A 21,995-nucleotide genomic window follows, 5' to 3' on the forward strand; every position below is an offset into this window, starting at 1 on the left:
ATATCCAAACTTTTCACCAATGCAATGGAACAACTTTTGAAAATACTATCATGAAAACCCCATATCAAGATTAATCAGTTTTTATCTTTAAGGTTATGGCCTTCAGTCTATTATGCTCAAAACGGATTTGAAGTTTTCATCCGACGTTTCGGACATGCACACTTAAAATCCGTTTTTGAGCATAATAGAGTGAAAGTCATAACCTAGAACATAACTATCACAGTCGTATCCCCAATTCAGGTTTAATCTACATTTTCCTAATAATTTTACCGAATTTTGTTTTTGTCTGCACTATGATCTCAATTAAATTTACTTTTCTTCTACGTTACTCGCGAATTTTTCTCAAATATATTTCATGGTTTTGTAGATGAATGTATTTATCCCATAAAATTCGAACAAAAATGTTTTGAAAAGTTTTCAATATCTTGCAACCACAATACTTCATATTATTAGATAGCTCCTATTACATAATGCAGCTCACAATCCTCCGAACAAATTGAGCATTTCAGATGATTTAAATATCGATTTTCCACGTTTCTGTGATTTGTCAAACTTGACTGAGAAGTTCAATCCCTTAAAACCCCACGAGTCCTTAACACCCCATTTTACGGTACCAATTCTTCCAGAGGCACATAAGGAATAATTTTAGAGATTTTTATATGACCTATCTAATGCTTACGTCAGATTTTACTGTTTTTTTATCTGTGCATACCTTTAAGAACACTAATAAATCATCTGAAGAATTCAAAGAAAATTTCCCAATTAAGAAATTTAATGTTATTATATCGTTTTCTAAATTTCATGAGTATCTTATATAAAAATAATTGATGACGAAATTCTTGACTCACATGCGGAAGGTCATGGATTCGATTCCCAGCCCCTCCAAATAAAACCCGTCCAGCCACCAGAAGACGCCTTCACGGAGGACTGTGCTTTGGGGAGCACATCCATCCTCCGTCAGTATCAGATGGTGACTGAGACAAACTGACCCACTTCGCAGGCAGCTAGCCTCACTAACAGCAGAGCTCTCTCCTACCTGCTCGGTGTGAGAGTAAAAGAGTAGGAGAGAGTAAAAGAAGATGTAAATATAGATAAGTTAAAAATAGATCTGTATCGGTAAAGAAGCTACACAGATCAACTGATTCCGAAAAAAAAGCGAAATTCTTGAAGGTATTCCAGAGGCATTTTCAAAAAAAAATCCATAAAAATAAAACACCTGGATGAATTTTCGGAGTATTTGCGGTAAAATTTATGTAGAAATTTTTGGAGTTTAAGAGGAATTGTTTCAAATTATACTAACAGGAATCCAAGAACAGCTTCTGCGGAATTTAAAGTACAGTGACAAACATGACAAAAAATTCATGTTGCCTGTATCGAACGATTGATTTAATTACCTTTTTTATCACCGTGATAATGACTACAATTGAAATTTACCTGTTTTGAACATGGAAAGCCTCTAATACGCCCACGAAACATCGAAATTAACAGAATTAGTGGGGACGGACCTGGTGTAGTGGTTAGAACACTCGCCTCTCACGCCGAGGACCTGGGATCGAATCCCATCCCCGACATAGTCACTTATGACGTAAAAAGTTATAGTGACGACTTCCTTCGGAAGGGAAGTAAAGCCGTTGGTCCCGAGATGAACTAGCCTAGGGCTAAAAATCTCGTTAATAAAGTCAAACCAACCAACCCAGAATTAGTGACTGATCCATGATTTTTTTTTTTTTTTTGTACGTGCATTTCTGTGTTGCCAAAATCTAACAATTTTGTTGTCAAAATCGAACCGTAATGTTAACAAATTTGAACCGTGCCAAAACTGAACGGCCACTGTAACTGTTTGAAGAAGTTTCTAAAGAATACCATAGAGATATTATTTTAAATCTTCATAATCTTCATAATCTGAGGGCCATCCTTAGCCGAGTGGTTAGAGTCCGCAGCAACAAAGCCATGCTGAAGATGTTTGGGTTCGTTTCCTGGTCGGTCCAGGATATTTTTGTAATGAAAATTTCCTTGACATCTCTAGGCATAAAGTATCATCGTACCTGCCACACGATATACGAATGCGAAAATGGCGAATTTGACATAGAAAGCTCTCAGTTAATAACTGTGGAAGTGTTCATAAGAACACTAAGCTCAGAAGCAGGCTCTGCCCAGTGAGGACGTTAATGCCAAAAGGAGAAGAAGAATGTGAAATAAATTCGGTTGTTCAGTCATCAAAGGGACAATCGAGATAGGGAGAAATCGAGACATAAAACAAATGTTTAATGAATACCGTTTTGTGTCAAATTGCGAACAGACTCATTTTCCGAACACTCGGTTTTTGTATGGCGATGAGGTTAAAATGTTTCGCTGAAATATATCATCAAATTACCAAGAAATGGCAGTCAATTACAATTCAATTTAATCATCTTCCAATCTATTTTGTACCTCGGGAGTGGTGTTGATTCTCTAGTTCGAGACTCGTAAAACAAGCTCAGATAAATTTATTTGCGGAATTATTCATTTCGATAAGATTTATTCGTGCGGTTCGGAATTTGAATCAAGGTGTTCGGAATATGAAACAGAATGGATCGAATTCGAATCAAAATGTTGTTCCATACTTTTACGTAGAAACAATACTAAACAAGTTTCAATAAATATTTTATCAGTACACCAAACAGCCAACAGTAAGATATTGCGAAGAAACCAAAATTTTCATAAATATCAGCTAATTTATGCCCACCAGGTGCATTTGAAGTCACTGTTGGCCTTAAGTGTTCGGAATATGAGTTGAAACGGTACTAGATTGAAAATCACTCCGTTACCAGGAAAATTGAAAACAAACAGACGTCATTTCGTCTTCGCAATTTATTTTGAATTTCTAAAATCTAGTCTAGTAACCTCTAGTAATAGGCAGATTGACATACGGAGAGAAAATTGGGAATGAAAATCAAAACGAGATAGGGAGATATCAAGATAAGGAGGATATCGAGATATGGAGAGAAAAAATGTAAGCAGACTGAAGGGACCGAAAAAATCATCGAGATAGGGAAAAGATATCGAAATGTGGAGAGTCGACTGTAGGACATTACCCAGACCGACATTCCCCAGAATGGGACATTCCCCAAAATAGTCCATTCCCCTGAAAAGTATATATTAATTTTCAAAATATGAAAAAAATAGATAAATTCATTTTTTTTTCTTCAAATATTTCTTTCAATATTATGGATCCCAAGCAAAAAAAAATCGAACTCGAGTTCAAAAATACAGTTTAAAAGTTTAGTGTTTGCCTCTCTTGTCTCAAGGTCTTGCTGGGTAGTGCTTCGTGAAGCCCAAGCAGGACAGTTCGGTTTTGCGTCGTCCGATAGATTTTGCTCACGGTTTCACGCGTGTTTTCGTCACCGGAGAATTTTTTCCTGTTTTGGAGCGTCTTGCTGGGTAGGTATTTGGGAAGGCCCAAGCAAGACGGTTTGTTTTCGGGACGCCAAGAAGTTTTGCTGTCAGTGTCAGTTTTGTGTTCAGTCGAGAATGGATTACCAACTGGTGAGTTCGTTTCATGCTTATGATAACATATTTTTTCTTGAAAGCGTAACTTCTATGTAATATTAAAACAAACTTTGTATGGTTCGTCACTATAAGTGTCGGCATTATGCTTTTTTCTTATACAATTTCAATATGCATATATTTTTCTCTTTTTGACATTATTAAAAATTATCTTTTGAATTGTTCGACATTGTGAATGTTGACGTATTTTCTAAAACTTCTACCATATCGAGACAAAATGCACAGTAATACTCATATGTAATTTTCAAACAAACTATGTATGGTTCGTCACTACAAGTGTCGGCATTTTTTCTGTTTCATATAATTTAAAATATATACATGTAATTTTCAGTTTTCGTCATTAATAAAAACGTCTTTTGAATTGTTCGACATTAGATGTTGACGTATTTTTTAAAGCTTCTACCAAAAACTTCTCGAGACAAAAATACAAAACTAGCTTTAAATATAAGTCGTATATTTCCCCTTTGTCCATGGATCGCATCACCGACCAGAGGTGACTCCCAGATCTTTTCCTCCCTCACTAATAAACACCCTTCCCGTGGTGATTGTGGAGATGCAGAGGTATTCTCGGTCTCTAGAAGCAACAATCATTACACCTTAACATTCCTTCCCCATCCCAACTGACTGTAAGGACTTGGCCGGCGCCGTTATTGATCAATAATATTAGATCTGCTAAAATTGCACTTCGAGAGTAAGCGGAAACTCCCATCCCTTATTCATTTGGATCGTAGTGCAATTCTTACCAGTTCCGATCAATCACGGAGTAGCAACCATTGCAACAGTCAGTCTATGCCATGCTATGCTATGCTTAGTGTTTGCCTCTCTTGTCTCAATTGTAGTCTAGATTCATGCGATTCCATGAATGCTGTCTTGCAATCCGTTGCCAGTTTTGCGTTAAATAGTTCGTTTCAGTTTATATTTTATTCACTCATTTTATACTTATGGCACACTGGTGATATACGTATGGTACAATCATATCTTGAAATGTTGTCTTGCCAACTTGTACCATGGATTTGATATTAGATATCTGTCCAAGGAGTTACACAATATTCTGCCAGCAAATATCTTATAAAGACTGTTCTTCTTCTTGAAATGCTTTGAGATTCGCATTTGTATTTTATATCTGACTTTTAAGAACAAGTTGAATTTATCGTGGAAGCCTTATATGGCATTTATGGAATGAGACAAATCATCTGAGGGGTCGTCCATAAACCACTTGATAATTTGTGGAAAGAGGCAGCAAGGTCTAGCCAAAGGCAAATTTGAAGATGTTTGTATGGATAAAAACCTACTAAGGGGAAAGAGTGTGGTGCGTTGAAAATTTACAAAAAATCCACATCGACAGTCCCTAATAAACTTTGACGCACTAATCAAAGTCATAAGCGGAAAACGCTATTCTCACTTACGTTATACCATGTTTTATTATTAACTTTGCCCAAGCTGTGTGAAAAATTTAGTATATTGCTGTTTTCATACTTTATTCTGCCTTCTTTTAAAATAAGGTGAAGATGAATCGAAGCCAAACCTCAAATTTTCAAGAGCTCGAATCTGGAGAACCAAACATCCGTTAGAGCTGAAAACTTTATCGATTGGTCACTCGCTGGTGGTCACCAATCGATTAGGTTTTCAGCTCAAAATGGCGTTCGGTTCTCCGGATTTATGCTCTTGAAAATTTGAGGTTTGGCTTCGATTCATCTTCACCTTAAAAATGACTATGCTTTCTGATTGTATTTTCAAAAAGTGATTTGTACAAGTGTTATATGTTTTATATTCTCAAAACAAATTGTTTTAATTCTTTCATAGCATATTCTCCATTCTTTTGAACATTGACTGTTCTGCCTAGGTTTATTGTCTTCGTCTTTTTAAGAATATTAAAACCGAATTACACAGGAGAAGTCCGCTTCTCTTTTATGAAGTTCGTGAGAAGATTTGCAACAAACCGTAAAGGCTATAAAATATCAAAGCCTGTGAGCACTAAGGTGGTTGATAAGACTACAAAAATCTTAGGTTACATCCTCCAAATTTGGTTAGCTTTTGGAGGTCCCATTCTGGGGAATGGCGTTGTGGAAAATGTCGTACAATCAATAATTCTTAAATTTTTGGTGCAGTTGTTGATGTATAGATGTAGGTGTTGGAATGGCATGTAGAATTACTGTAGGAATTAATAAAGGGTTTTTTAGAGTTTTTCCTAAGCATGCTTTTGAACGAACCTTCGATAAAATTTTTCATATGAATTTCATTAAAAATCTCCAGAGACATTCCTTAGAAAAAAGATTAATGGCAGAACACTTAAAGAAATTAACGGAAAACTTAATATTTTAAAAATTAAATTCTTTTAATAGATGATCATTCTTGAACTATTTTTTTTTTTTTTAATAATCCCTTTATATGTTTGTTTTTGTCCTTTTGACATTTTAGCATTCGACGTTATGAAATTGGATGTTATGTTACTGAAACTGTATTTAAACCCAAAACCAACTAAAAAGAAATACAGTCCATTACCTCATTTTTTATTCATTATGTCTCAACTGCAAACTGTTTTTTTATTTCGTAAATAGGCAAACACATGTTTGTTTTTTTTATCTTACAGTCGAATATTCTCTATAATTGATGAGCACTTACCACTCATGCTCGTTTGTATTGCTTCAAGATAAAAGCTTCTATCATAAAAAAAGTCAAACCAAAGAGAACCACAGCCACAAAAAAAAAACAAAGTCAAACACTAACAACTACCAACCATAATAGGCCTTCCCTCTCCATCTGGTGATGGTGGCAGAGCAGTTGCAGTCGTTTCAGATGAAAGCATAAAAATCTCCCAGAACATGTTTCCCAGAAGCAACACATTCCATTGCACAAATACTTCTCGTGCTGACGATGATGCTGCACTAGCATACCAGAGGTTAACACAATTAAAAGTAAAATGGAAAGGAAGTCGGTAAATACAAAAGAAATCAAAACACTCAGAGAAACAGTTTTAGTTAATTGTAAGTCAGTAAGAGAATGGTGCTGAAAGTAGCTTCCCCTGGTGCCTCCTAATGGTTGGCACCAACTTTAAGCCCTCAGACCAACATGGTTAGACAATAAAGGCAATACAGTAACCCACACGCCCAAGTTGAAACGTTCAGCAACGGGATCCATGTGGTTAAGTTTTCCTAAAAGCCTGCCAGGAAGTTTTTGCGACAAGAAAACGTTCGCTCGATTCAACAGGGAGCCTTTCTCTACTGCTGTCTAGTGTTTAGTTCTCGATGCTCGTACGTACAACACATGATAACTCTCCAGATTCTGCTAGCCCGGAGCTGTGAATGCAGGTTTGTGCAGGCAATTAAATAATTAGAACTATGTCATGTCGGCGAATGGTGAAACCAAGCGGAAGCTGGCGTGTCCCGGCAACAAGTAAATGACACCCATTATGCTTATATATGCACAGGTTGGGAAGGGGGCTTCCACTTATGCCTTAGGGAATAGGAAGCGCTCGTTGTGCAGTGCCATAGTTTCAAGAACAATATCAATTAGTTTCATTACAAAACTTGAGCAACTTTCGTGCTCACACCAACCGCCAACTGTTATTTTGTTTAGATATCAGTTAAATCGGTTTTAAGCACAATAATTTTAAAATAACAAATATGCATTTTAAGGATATGTTATTCCATACAAAAATGCTCTCTCAAATGTGCCTGGATCATGATTGTTCAACTGAATTTTCTGAGGAACACCTGTCTAAATTTTTGAAAACTTTCAACAAGAGAGTATCCTGAATTACACATTACAATTACAATTAGTAATTACACTTATTTATAGAGAATTTTCTAACGCTATTCCTGTAGGAATTCTAAAAGTAACTAGAAAGCAAAACCACTTGGACACTTCCATAATTCACTTTGGCATGAGGGGTTTTTCTCGTCCAATATCCTGAAACTTTGAAGTTGAAACCGTACGATACATATGAAATTTTCACTGCCGTGAATGGCAAGTCAGTCCCATCTTTAAAAAGTAGGCATTGAGCAAATTGGCTGTGAAGTTTCCGAGCTCGTTTTCCACACGAATATAAAAAAAATCCAGCGGATTGGAACATGTAAAAATCTTAATGAAACTTTCATAATTTGCTTTTCACTACGATATCTTCTTCTTCTTCTTTCTGGCGTTACGTCCCAACTGGGACGAGGCCTGCTTCTCAGATTAGTGTTCTTATGAGCACTTCCACAGTTATTAACTGAGAGCTTTCTTTGCCGATTGACCATTTTTGCATGTGTATATCGTGTGGCAGGTACGAAGATACTCTATGCCCTGGGAATCTAGAAAATTTCCTTTACGAAAAGATCCTCGACCAGTGGGATTCGAACCCACGACCCTCAGCATGGTCATGCTGAATAGCTGCGCGTTTACCGCTACGGCTATCTGGGCCCTTACTACGATATCTTTTCAAGAAAAATATATATCTACTTGAATAAGAAATCAATATAATCAATGACAAAAGGTCGAAAGACAAAAGATCGAAAGGACAGAAGGGCGAAAAGACATCTATGATAAAAGGTCAAAGAACAAAACGAAGGGACAAAAGACCTGAAATCTTTTGAAGAGATTGAAAAATTTCTCAATAGGCAAATTGTTTCCAACGTGTTGTTCTTTCAACCTTTTATTTTTCGACCATTAGTCCTTTCGACGTTTAAATTGTGATGAGTCTATGATAAAAGGTCGAAAACGATATTTCTTACCTAAATCAAGAACATGCCCTCCTCCAAAAACAATACTACCAATGTCAGTTAAGTTGTTTGAGGACCACAGATGATATAGTTTACATACTTTACTGTCAGTTATTTTCGTATGTCAATCAAATGGAGCAACATTCACGATTTACAGAGTTTATCTGGCTCTGAATTTGATTTCGATCGTAAACTGGCATCGGAACCTTCAGTGCATAGAAATGGTCCGCAGACCGAATTTCACGATAATCCAAAGCCTCTTTGAATTTATCCAAAAAGTCACTTTCCAATATACATCTGTAGTATGACAAAGCTTTGGTTTCAGGGTTCACGTCACAGGATCTCAAAACTTCCGACACTTCGTTATCCAAATCAGTGATTCCCACCTGATGGAAATCACGGCAAATTTCGTCCACCTACAAATAGTTAAAAATATGATAATACATTTCTTCAACAAATTGATTAACGTACATCAAGATCTCCTCTCCTGTTGAAATAATGTAATCCATTGAAAATGCATTCAATGTGTCTATGGAAGTCCTTATCCTCGGGAATACTATAATTACGTGCTGCACACCAAATATCGCGTTTATCATTATAGAACTTGTTTTCGCAATACTCGAATACTGATTCGTTCAATTGCCTTATTGCTGATCCCTGGAATTTTACAATTTGTTATTTTTCCTAACAACGGTTTCATACCATTACCATATAAGAACGAACTGTCGAAGCACTCTCAGGATCCAGTAAAAACAGTTTTCGTAACAGCTCAGCCGGTTCCAAAATACTTTCCTTGAATACGCGGAATATTGCGTCGCAATCGTGCAAGCCAGAATGCCGTTCAAGTTTATCAGCAAGATCGTTTACCTCTTGCTCAGAGCAATCCAGGAATTGTTTGTACTGCTTGTACTGAGCCATAAATTGCCCAACCTGAAAATAATCAACTTACTCCGTAATTGACTTCTCCTCCCGTGATGCCAGCAAAACCTACACGAAAGTATCCTCCACCCACATCGAATAGCTCCAGTCGCGACAAAAGCTCCCTAACGAAGCAACTCGTTTGCGAATCGGACCCAACCGATTCCTCGAAATGCCACCGGGACCAATTGCGAATCCGTTCCGCTCGAACAATCCCATCGGAGGATTCATTCCCACTCGTGTACAGTTCAATACTTCTCGTAAAGGCGAATGACGTTTGGTCTGGATCAAGTGCCACCGGAGTCGATTCCTTGGAAACAGCCTGCAAGTGGTGGAAAAATCGTCTGGAATTTGCGTGTACAGATCTACTTACCGGGGGCCTTACCGAAGACACAGTCGCTACACCCACAATGCATAACCAACACAATAACTGAAGGCTTATTCCGGAGACTGAACCCATCAGCATCTGCATCATCATAACCGGAGACATGCTGCTGAGCTTCACTTCACCGAATGGTATGTGAGTAATGTAGGTCGAACGCAAGCAACTGCAATTATTTATTGCATCGATTGATTGGTGGCTGACTGGTTCTGTATCACAAACGCTGATAGTGCAGGACAGAGATGATGCAGCTTCAGGGGCCTACGTAAGCAGTTATTGCTGGATCGAAATAGCTTGCAAACATAAGCGCTTGACAAACGATGAGTTCATTGGTAGGACGTTACTAGTTTGAATAATCGTTCGTTGGATGGGGCTTTAAACATATCGTGTAAACAGATTGCTAAATTGCATAAGTTAGAAGTGTAACTGTATGCTTCGCATGCTAGAAGTTGACAATGGATTATTGAGATAGTTTTATGTCATAATCAGACACTTTCAACAAAACTTCGAAGAAGTTTTATCTATCTACCAGCATCTGCTATCGGATATCTTATTTGATGTGCGACATTGATGTGTTTTCATTCATTTTCCTATTTTCCCACTTCCTGGAAACAGTTTCGGAACTAAAACGTTCGGGATTTTTTTGATCTTCAATAAAACATATGTTCACATGCTTCCCGAATAATATTGGTAGCTGAATAACAGTTTGTTCAGCTGGAAAGCAGTTTATACAGCAACTTATCTGCTGAATAAACTGTTATTCAGCTACCAACGTTACCTGAGTTGGCTTACTTTGCGGAACTTTTTTTTCCGCCTCAAGCTTAATGCTTCGATGCGCTATTTGCTTAATTTCAGGATTGCTGAACCCACTCTCGTTTGCATAAATATCATAGAACGTCTAGTTTTGTCTAGTCTAGGGGCCTTCCATAGCCGAGTGGTTAGGGTCCGCGGCTACAAAGCAAAGCCATGCTGAAGGTGTCTGGGCTCGATTCCCGGTCGGTCCAGGGTCTTTTCGTACTGGAAACTTCCTTGACTTCCCTGGGCATAGAGTATCATCATCGTACCTGCCACACGATATACGAATGCAAAAATGGCAACTTTGGCAAAGAAAGCTCTCGATTAATAACTGTGGCAGTGCTCATAAGCACACTAAGCTGAGAAGCAGGCTCTGTCCCTGTGGGTACGTAATGCCAATAAGAAGAAGAAGACGTCTAGTATTTAAGATAAGGTTGTTGGAAATGCATTGAAATCGTTGATTCAGTCAACTTGCATACAAGTTCACCAGCTTGTATACAGATTTAAATGCTTGATTTATTACGAAATTCAATCTGTATGTATTAAAGAATACTTATCAGCAAAGTTCATAAAAATTGCAATGCTTAAAATTTATTTTTAGACTAGTGGTCCTGGCAAACTTCGTCTTGCCATCAAGTAGGCTGTTGAAAAACGCTATGAATCGTCCCATACAAAATTATAGTTCCGTTCACTCTCGTTATTCCGACTTTCCCGGTGAATATCATGAGATTTCTATACACACAAATACGTCGGAACCCTTAACGAACAAAAAGGAGAAAGAATCATCCAAATCCGTTAACCCGTTCGTAAGTCATTTCGTGACATACAAACACCAATCCATTTTTATTTATATAGATGCTTGAGGAAAGCATCTTGCCTTATAAAAGTAGCGGAATTAGGGCAAATGTGCCACCTTAAACCAATTGTTATCCAACTTTGTCTAATATTTAAAAAACCCACCAATTTAGCCTTATTTTGTTAGTTTCGCATCTTTTCATTAGCACAGTGCAATTTTAAAAAGAAAATAACTTCAAAAAATATTAGTTTTGGTGCTTTTCAAATATCATTCAAAATATCCTATTTTCCAACACTATGTTGCATTAATTTACCTTTCGCCATGCTATTGAGAAACAACGAAATCTTATAAAAATCCACTCAAATTTAATTGTTATTACAAAAGTCGATGTAAATACGTGAAAAATAGATCAATTTTCATTACAGTTGTGTTCAGAATAATAGTAGTGAAAGCCAATTTTCATACAAAATGCTCAACTTTGGCATGCTGTAACTTTGTTTTCTTATGAGCAATCGGCATGAAATTTTGGCAGTGAACTACAAATATACTCAATTCATTATCACAAGATTTGGAAATTTTCACACTACCGGCTAAAAAGTTAAGCACCAGGTGAAATCGCTCAAAATAATAGTAGTTTTAAGAACTGCTGTATAGTGAGTTTTTGAATTTTTGTTTATTCATCGTTTCAACCATTTCCACCTAAGCTATAAATGTATAAACAGGCCAATTTTTTACAAAATTGTTGCTGAACAAAAATTTACAAAAGAAAAACTACTATTATTTTGAGCGATTTCACCTGGTGCTTAACTTTTTAGCCGGTAGTGTGAAATTTTTCAAATTCTGTGATAATGAAATTGAGTATATTTGTAGTTCACTGCCAAAATTTCATGCCGATTGCTCATAAGGAAACAAAGTTACAGCATGCCAAAATGGAGCATTTTGTATGAAAATCGGCTTTCACTACTATTATTCTGAACACAACTGTATATTTCGATCATTTTATAATGAACTATAAGGAAACATATTACCAAGCTCAAATAGAAAATATATTTTTTGCAATTCCGTTGCAAATTAAACAACTTTTCATTGATAATTTGCTCTACAGAATGGCCTACTTTTCCTACCAAAAACAATGCTGAAAAGTGCTACTTTTCAGCACTGTTTTCGGTGCTGAAAAGTAGCACTTTTCAGTACTGATTTCTGTTAAAATGTTTGTTTGTGTTTATGGAAATGACCCAGCTTAAACGGAGTTTTTCGTAATAGCAAAAAATATTGTATGCAACTCGTTACAAAACTCGATTTTTAAAGCACTCGTTGTATTTATCCAACTTGGCGGATGTACAACTCGTGCTGAAAAAATCATCTTGGATAAATGTACAACTCGTGCTGAAAAAATCATCATTTTGTAACTTGTTGCCAGTGTTGTGAAAAACTCAATTTCTCATAAATCACGCTTGAGATTTTTCATGCGTGAGTTGTCAATCACGCAACTTGGCAGTCAAAAAATCATGGATGAGTTGGCTCACCTTTTTGACTCATTGTCTGATATTTTCACAGTTTACTCACACACGGCAATAATTTCTTGTTAATCTGGTAAAGTTATAGTACTCCTTTCTAACGTAAACAACAACGTTCGGGGTTCACGAGCTTTTGACGAGTTTTGCGACTGAATCATTTCTTACGGTTTGAGTTGATTGAGTGATTTTGCATCAAAATCTCAATCGTGAGATTTGCGAAGCAGATCTCTTATGAGTTTGCTCTCACGAGAGAGCGTATTGATTGAGCTTTGAGTATGAGTCTATCAACACTGCTTGTTGCATAAATAACGATTGTACTGCCCATAACTGCAAAACAGTCACATTCGACATTTTTGACAAATTGGAGTTAATACCATGGAGAGTCATCAAATGACAAATACTTTCGATCACCTTAATCATCAATCAATCAGTCAATCAATCAATCAATCAGTAAGTCGGCAGTGTAGTTCTTATAAAAAGCAGGATGGCACACTTGCCCCAAAGTCCGCTAACAAGAAAAATTGTGTGAGATTGCAGGAAAGTTGAATCTCTAGTGGAATTAAATGGTATAGTACTAAATACAGTTTTCATTTATTCAAAAGTATTCCACGACACAACTCAAAAATATTATTATTATTCAAAAATCAATTTATTCCAAATTTATTTATAAACTGAACTTTATCCTAAATGGAAGTTTAAGCCGAATTCTGAATGCTTGCTGGACTAAAACATTTGATAAATCATAGTTCAGATTCAATTTTAGTGTTAATAAAACCATTATATACAAATTTGACGAACTGTAGATCAACATTGTGACAAGCTGGAACATTTCTGAGAGTGAAATCAGATTCGGAAACGCCAAATTTACGAGAGACTTATGATTTGATCCTTGGAAAAATGTTTGTCTTGTTCCACTATGTTATTTAGCAACTTTTCTGCGAAAAATCATCGTAAATAGCTGGACGTTCGGTGCAAAATCACCAAAAAATCTGTAAAATCGCGGTATTAAATTATAAATAAAAATTTTAAAATGGTCTGACCAGGAATTGAACTCTCGACATTGTTATCAGGAAGCAGTCTTGTTACCACTAGCCCAGCTTTCACTGCGTGTTAGTAGTGTGCGAAAACTGAAACAAAATGATTAGGGCCCATTCACAAATTTCATAACGCTTTTGGGGGTGGGTGGGTGTCCGAACGTTGTTACGGCTCATACAAAAATTGTAGAGTATCAATACAAAAAGTGTCACGAGGGGGTGGCGTTATGAAATAAATGAACAAGCCCTTAAATGCCTGCTAACACGTTGACAGCTGAAGTTAAGTGGAAATGTTGCTGTCCACCGAACTCTACAGGATGCTCTACAGGATCACAGTTTGTTTTACGGTAAATTTGTTGTTTTCATAGGAAAATTTGCTTTTTTGTTGCTTACCACTCGAATGTGTTTTTTTTTCACAGGATACGACGATTTATTCTAAGTGTGCGAAGTTCAATACATCTCGCATACCTTATAATCTCGCCCTAAAAGCCATAGGTAACCATGTGTGTAGCTCGTTGTTTCTGATAATTTGAATGGAGTTACACATCATTTAACAACGCTATGGCGATCATTCCTTACCGATCGCTTACAGCAGCCGGTTGTGTTTACCGCATCGCTTTGTAGCTGGTGGAGTTTTTTCCCCACTTAATAGTTCAATTAGTGGGTTTTTATATCCCGAAACATCCCACCGAGGACAAAACGATATTTGTGATCGCCGTGAAGGAAGGAGACACTTGTAACAAGGGTTACAGGTGTACTTTTCAACGTAGCATCATCATCATCAAAATCAATCATCGCCAATTCTGAGCCAAACCAACCACAGTACAGCGAGACCGAAGGTGGCGGTGGCGGCGGCGGCGGCAACGGGTGCGACGAACAGTAGCAACAACAGCAGCCAGAGCATCCAAGCACGCCAGTAGTTTCGTTAAGTATATTCGATTCGCTCTATTGTTTCCCCCATTCCTCGTGTATCACGTGGTTGTTGTTTTTCTGCCTAAATTCCCAGTGGTTCTCAAACTACGGTTTACGGACCAAGGTGATCAACTTTTTTTTTCGCTTTATTTTTTTTCGGTTTATTTTTTTTTTCGGTTTATTTTTTTGTATATATATTTTTTTATTTTTTTTTTTGGTTATTATTATTTATTTTGAATTCAATAATCCCCATATTCCTTTTGCATCTCCGAACAAACATTGTTAAGTTCAAGGTTGTTTTTCGCTTCGCCTTTGTCTCTCTCCCGGTGTTGTGATTCTTTCGACCAAATAGGGGAGGTGTGTACAAAATAGTCCACTAATCAATTAAGTTTTTTTTTCTCAAATATTTTTTTCAATTTTTTTTTTAACGTTATTTTTGTTTTGTTTTTGTTTTTGTTTATTTGGTTGCGGTTGATTTTTATCCCGCATGGACGAATCGGATGGAGGCGATACGCCTCCTAAAGATCTCGTTGCTCGAACGCGGTTTTATCAACCATCTTCGGCTGGGCCTTGGGTTGTCTATTTCCGGCGCAAAAATAAGATTTTGAATGTGCTCTCGATCTCTAGAGAGCTGACGCGTAAATATCCTGGGACCGTTATTCACCAAGTGAAGCAATCCAAGCTGCGTGTAACTGCACCTAGTTACAAAGCAGCGAATGAGATTGCTCAGCATGAGGCTTTTACTGTGGAATATTATGTGTATATTTTGGCCAGAGAGGTTGAGGTGGAAGGGAAAATCATCGACGCGAGTCTGACATGCGAAGACATTAAGACTGGCAAAGGCGTTTTTGAGAACCGGTCCATTCCTGATGTGGCTATACTGGATTGTAAACAATTACAATCAGTTTCCATGGAAGGAAATAAGAAAGTGTTTTCGCCGTCAGCCTCGTTTCGTGTAACTTTTCCTGGTTCCGTTCTCCCAAAATTTGTTTGCATTGATAGTGTTTTTTACCCAGTGCGCCTTTACGTGCCGAAGGTATTCAATTGTACCAACTGCAAACAGCTTGGTCATAGTGCTAGCTTTTGCGACAACAAGCCCCGTTGTGGCAAATGCAACCAAGCTCATTTGGAAGATGATTGCACACAGGAAGCTGAAAAATGCAGCTACTGTCGTGAGGATCTTCATGACTTGCAGAAGTGCCCGGCATACAAAAGGCGCATTCGAAATGAGAGTCGCTCCATTGTGAAGCGCTCCAAGAAGACATATGCGGAAACGGTAAAATCTTTAAAAACGTCCGCAGAAGAGTCTTCATCAGCCATCCCAGTTGGTAACTCTTTTCAAGAGTTGTCTTCCGATGAAGCGAACGACGACGAAACCGATGGGGGAGATTCTTCGGAGGTACACGCACCCGGAAAAAGGAAGTCTCCATCTTCTCCAGGACTGCGCCGTAAGGTAATGAAATCTTCCCTCAAAGGTTTGCCTAATCCCAAAGGAAGTGGGGCAAATTTGAAAATACCGAAAAACCAGGTCTTTGATGCTTCCGTCCCGTGTTGCAGCAAAGATCTGCCGCCCCTGCCTCCACCGACTAAATACACTTCGAAAAGAAGCTCTAGACAAGATAGCAAGAAAAAAGCTACTGAAGTCCCTCGCTCTTCCTCGAAAACCCCCCGGGCTAAGCGAGGACTGATAACTTTTACGGCCCTTGTGGATCGCAAATGTAATGCTCTCGGAGTTTCAGACTCATTCAGAGGCATACTCGATCTTTTTCTCCCCGCAATAGAAGAATATCTCAGGGAATTGACTATCTCGTGGCCCCTCCTTGCTTCGATCATATCTTTCGATGGATAATTCATCAAGTGAGGTACAAGATATGATCACTGTGCTACAGTGGAACTGTCATAGTCTAAAACCTAAATTAGACACATTTAAGTTTTTGCTTCACAATTCCGATTGTGATATATTTGCACTTTGTGAAACATGGCTTTCTTCCGAAGATAATCTCAACTTCTACGATTTTAACATTATACGCCAGGATCGAGATGATAATTACGGGGGTGTGCTTTTAGGGATCAAAAAGTGCCATTCATTCTACAGAATCCCCATCCCGACTCATCCAGGCATAGAAATCGTTGCTTGCCAAATAAACGTAAAGGGTAAAGATCTTTGCGTAGCTTCTGTTTATATTCCTCCAAGAGTTTCAATAAACCGCCGTCATCTTTGGAACGCAGTCTCCATGCTCTCATTCCCGGTTTTAATACTGGGTGATATGAACTCACATGGTACTGGATGGGGCGAATCTTATGACGATTATAGAGCGGCTATTTTCTATGACTTATGCGACGATTTCAACTTGAACATTTTGAACACAGGTGAAGTGACACGTATTTCATCCGACGGCAAAGAAAGTCGCATTGACCTATCTTTGGGTTCAAGTTCACTATCATTCGATTGCATGTGGAAGGTGATTGATGATCCCCATGGTAGTGATCACTTGCCCATAATAACCTCTATCAGAAATAATTTTGAAAGGTCAGAACAGTCAATTCAGGTTCCTTTTGACCTCACTAGGAATATCGATTGGCAAAAATTTGCATCAGCGGTAACTTTGGGTATCGAATCATTCAACACTCTCCCACCGTTGGATGAGTATCGATTCCTAACAGAATTGATTTATAAAAGTGCATTAGAATCCCAAAAACAACGAGTTCCAAGTGCATCCTTCAAAAGACGACCAGCCACACCTGGTTGGGATGATGAATGCACTCAGTTGTATCGAGAAAAATCTAATGCCTTTAAAGCTTTTCGTAGATATGGTACCTCAGAACTTTATTTAGAGTACTCGAAGCTCGAAAAAAGACTGAAGAATCTTTTTAAAGCGAAGAAGCGTAGCTATTGGCGACGTTTCATCGATGGCCTCTCACGAGAAACTTCAGTGACGACGCTTTGGAGAGTGGCGCGCAACATGCGAAACCGCTCATCCTCAAATGAGAGTGACGAATACTCCAATCGTTGGATATTCAACTTCGCAAAAAAGGTCTGTCCTGATTCAGTTCCAGCTCAACCGCCATTCTGGGAAACCCAGAGAGACGATGCGTTGGACAGACCATTCACTATGCTGGAATTTTCTATGGCTCTTCTTTCATCAAACAACTCCTCTCCGGGACGCGATATGATTAAGTTCAATCTTCTTAAAAATCTCCCCGATATCGCTAAAAGACGGTTGCTTGACCTGTTCAACTCATTCATGGAACACAACATTGTTCCACCTGAATGGAGACAGGTCAAAGTAATAGCTATTCAAAAGCCTGGGAAACCAGCGTCCGATCACAACTCATACCGCCCGATTGCTATGTTATCATGTTTAAGGAAATTGTTAGAAAAAATGATCCTTTCGCGACTTGACCACTGGGTCGAATCAAACAATATGCTTTCCAGTACTCAATTTGGCTTTCGCAAGGGCAAAGGAACAAATGATTGTCTAGCGTTGCTTTCATCAGATATTCAACTAGCCTTTGCTGACAAGGAGCAATTGGCTTCGGTTTTCTTGGACATTAAGGGCGCTTTTGATTCAGTTTCCATAGAAATATAGTCAGAAAACTTGCACAATAGTGGACTACCTGGAATATTGAATAATTTCTTGCACAATCTGTTGTCAGAAAAACACATGAGCTTCACTCTCGGTCAACTGATAACTTCCAGAATTAGCTATATGGGCCTTCCCCAAGGCTCATGTCTAAGTCCCTTGCTTTATAATTTTTATGTTAAAGATATTGACAACTGTTTGGAAGAACCATGCACGCTTAGACAACTTGCAGATGATGCTGTGGTCTCTATGAAGGGCCCACGAGCGGAAGTCCTGCAAAGACCATTGCAAAATTCCCTTGATAATCTATCCATTTGGGCTAGAAATTTAGGGATCGAGTTTGCGCCGCAAAAAACTCAACTGGTTGTATTTTCTAGGAAGCGGAATCCAGCCCAACTAAAGCTTAAGCTTTTGGGAACAGACATCGACCAGTCTTTGACTACAAAATACCTTGGGGTCTGGTTTGATTCAAAAGGCACTTGGCGAACCCATATTGGGTATGTAACGGAAAAATGCCAACAAAGGATCAATTTTCTACGAACAATTACCGGGACATGGTGGGGTGCTCACCCGGATGACCTCATAAAACTCTATAAAACAACCATTCTCTCTGTTCTAGAGTATGTATCAATATCGTTGTTTGCGTATCGCCTTAGGGTGTATGCACTCAACACATAATGCGAGCCTAGAGGTTCTGGCAGGGGTTTTACCACTACAGAACCGATTCTGGGAGCTCTCGCTAAGAATACTTATTAAGTGTGGAGTGAGCAACACACTCGTCATCGAAAACTTCGAAGAATTGCTTAAACTGAATACTCAGTCGAAATTCATGAGAGTTTATCTCTACTATATGTCATCTGACATTAGCCTTCCGTGTTATAACCCTCCACGTGTACGCTTCATCAATGACAGTTCCTCTGTTGAATACGATCTGACCATGCAACAAGCTATTCATGGAATTCCAGATCAACTTCGATGTATAACTATCCCACGTATTTTTAATGCAAAGTACCACAATGTCGATTCCTACAGGAGATATTTCACTGACGGGTCCCGTATCAATGGATCCACTGGCTTCGGTGTCTTCAATGAAAACTCTTCCGCCTTCCGAAAACTTCAGGAACCTTGCACGGTTTATGTTGCTGAGCTGGCAGCAATCAACTTCGCTTTGGGGATGATCTCAAACATGCCCGCAGACCACTTCTTCATCTTCTCGGATAGTCTCAGTTCTATTGAGGCACTCCGATCGATGAAACCTGTTAAGCATGCATCTTACTTTCTTACAAAAATAAGAGAGCAGATGTGTGCACTGGTCGAAAGATCATATAAGATTACCTTTGTATGGGTCCCCTCACATTGCCTAATTTATGGCAATGAGAAGGCGGACTCTCTCGCAAAGGTGGGCGCTGAGGAAGGTGAGATTTATGATAGACGAATTTCACACGATGAATTTTTTCATTTAGTACGTCAAAGTTCTCTTCACGCTTGGCAAAGCGATTGGCTAAATGGCCAACTGGGACGGTGGTTACATTCCATAATTCCTAGAGTTTCCTTGCGAGTCTGGTGGAAAGGTTTGGACGTAAGTCGAGATTTCATTCGCGTGATGTCAAGACTTATGTCCAACCATTACTCGCTAGATGCACATCTACACAGAATTAGCCTCGCGCTGAGCAATGTTTGTAATAGGTGTGGTTCCGGTTATGATAACATCGATCACGTAGTTTGGCAATGCCCGGATATGGACGCCTCCAGAGCGCAACTTTTGGATACCCTTGTGGCCCGAGGTAGACAACCCTATGTTTCAGTTAGAGATGTGTTGGGCACCCGCGATTTCATTTATATGGTCGCAATTTACGATTTCCTTCGCCTGTCTTGTATAAAAGTTTAATTCTCTTGTGTTCTCTTCTCCAGATTTTTTTTTGTGTGTTGTCCCTTTTGTGTTGGATTGAGGATCCTGGCCATCCGGCAGACGAATACCGGCAAGAATTTGGTACCAAGGCCATGATACGTTAATCGAGCTACCACAATATACCTCCCGGATGAGCAGCAGAGAACCCTGATCCCAATCCCTACCATGTCCCTCCTTAAAAAATTGTGACCACTAACCTCGAGTTGCCACGAGTACCCTGGCTCCATCCCTTACTAATTTTGGTACTAAAAAGTAAATAAATTGTAAAAAGTACAAAAAATGAGTTTCGGCTCCGTAGAGCGTTAAACGCGATTGAGCCCCAAATAAATGAACTAGATAAAAAAAACGCTATGGCGAAGAAAGGATCATTCTCTACCTGCCAATGGTGTTGGTTTTGATGCTTTTTCATTCATTTGCTCAGAAACAACGAGCTACACACGTGGTTACCAATGGCTTTTAGGGCGTTTTCCCAGATTATGCGAGACATTATCAAATATGCTGTAATTTGCTGCGTCGCACAGTGCGTTGAATGTATGGGGATGCGGGACAAAACTCAAAACTGGAGGATCAAGCCATTTGAGCACCTTGGTATGGAAGGGAAAGTTGTTCCTGGTCAAAAGAGCTACAATTTGCATAAATGACATATAGTCAGTGCCGGATTTGGACTTAAGGGGGCCCGGGTCAGATCTCATGAAGGGGGCCCCGTTATACAAAATTCAGCACGTTTTGGGATTCCACAAACTAACGCATTGTGTATGGTCGGTCCAAACATATGAGGGGCCCAAATTCAAAGTAGTGTGAGTGACATTTTCGATTGTTTGCATTGTTCGACATTGAAAAATTCGACTGTTTTTAAGCTTTCCAACAATGTTTTGATGTGATTTTTGCGTCCAAAGGGAAAAATATAATAATTTGTAGGAGATTGGCTTCTATATAATTTGTATGGATTTAAAAATCTCTTAATATCTTCAAAGCCGTTTATTCCAAAGCTCCTTTTGACTCCATTCAGACCAAGTTTCCAATTTTTCTCTGGTTGCCGCATTCTCTGAAAAAAAGTATTTACAGTAGAGGAAAAGCACCAATTTTCGGCCCATTCATACGATTTTGGCCTACTTTGAATGAAAGACCGAAATTTGGCACAGATTTCTTGTAGGTTGAAAATTTATGCTTTTTCCCTACTAGCAAAAAAAAGTACACAAGGCCGATTGACCTGAAATTCGAACTGCATGTTGGAAATACAGTAAACTTTCCCTAACTCGATGTTGAAGGAACCATCGAGTTAGGGAGGAATCAAGTTCTTCTTCTTTCTGGCGTTACGTCCCAACTGGGACAAAGCCTGCTTCTCAGATTAGTGTTCTTATGAGCACTTCCACAGTTATTAACTGAGAGCTTTCTTTGCCGATTGACCATTTTTGCATGTGTATATCGTGTGGCAGGTACGAAGATACTCTATGCCCTGGGAATCGAGAAAATTTCCTTTACGAAAAGATCCTCGACCAGCGGGATTCGAACCCACAACCCTCAGCATGGTCATGCTGAATAGCTGCGCGTTTACCGCTACGGCTATCTGGGAGGAATCAAGTTACAGAACACAAAACCAGTGCAACAGCGATCCATGGGACCATCGAGTTAGCCATGAAAACCAACTTTTATTATGGTTCTCTAGCTCGATATCGAGATACGGAATATCGAGTAAGGGAGAGTTAACTGTAGCTTCAAATAAGATTTGTAAATAAATCTTCAAATTCTATGCAAATATGTCTAAGTACTTAAACTTCACCCATTTTGACAAAAATATCAAAATTTTGATACTTGGATATTTTGCAAACAGAAAACATGTCTTTTGCTAATTGTTCACATATCAAAAATATTCAAATTTGAAAATTTTGTCATTTTTCTCAA

The 21,995-nt window shown here is 38.6% G+C and overlaps 2 protein-coding genes across 5 annotated transcripts in view; one reads left to right on the plus strand and one right to left on the minus strand.

Moving 5' to 3' along the window:
- The window catches only part of LOC5575755 (BAI1-associated protein 3), a 436,766-nt gene that overhangs the window by 254,894 nt on the left and 159,877 nt on the right, over positions 1-21,995 (plus strand). The gene's annotated exons all lie outside the window — the stretch shown is intronic.
- LOC5575756 (37 kDa salivary gland allergen Aed a 2-like) lies at positions 8,333-9,807 on the minus strand. 2 transcript variants are annotated; one of them, XM_021839918.1, is made up of 5 exons: positions 9,550-9,807; positions 9,238-9,486; positions 8,955-9,176; positions 8,718-8,903; positions 8,333-8,662 (listed from the first exon to the last, which is right to left on the minus strand). In XM_021839918.1, the coding sequence occupies exons 1-5, from the start codon at positions 9,652-9,654 to the stop codon at positions 8,375-8,377; spliced, it is 1,050 nt and encodes a 349-aa protein (XP_021695610.1). In that variant the 5' UTR covers positions 9,655-9,807; the 3' UTR covers positions 8,333-8,374. The 2 variants fall into 2 exon arrangements, with proteins under 2 accessions (XP_021695610.1, XP_001662172.2); XM_001662122.2 differs by having other exon boundaries at positions 9,538-9,807.

The sequence above is a fragment of the Aedes aegypti genome, chromosome 2 (assembly GCF_002204515.2).
Source record: "Aedes aegypti strain LVP_AGWG chromosome 2, AaegL5.0 Primary Assembly, whole genome shotgun sequence".
NCBI lineage: Eukaryota > Metazoa > Arthropoda > Insecta > Diptera > Culicidae > Aedes > Aedes aegypti.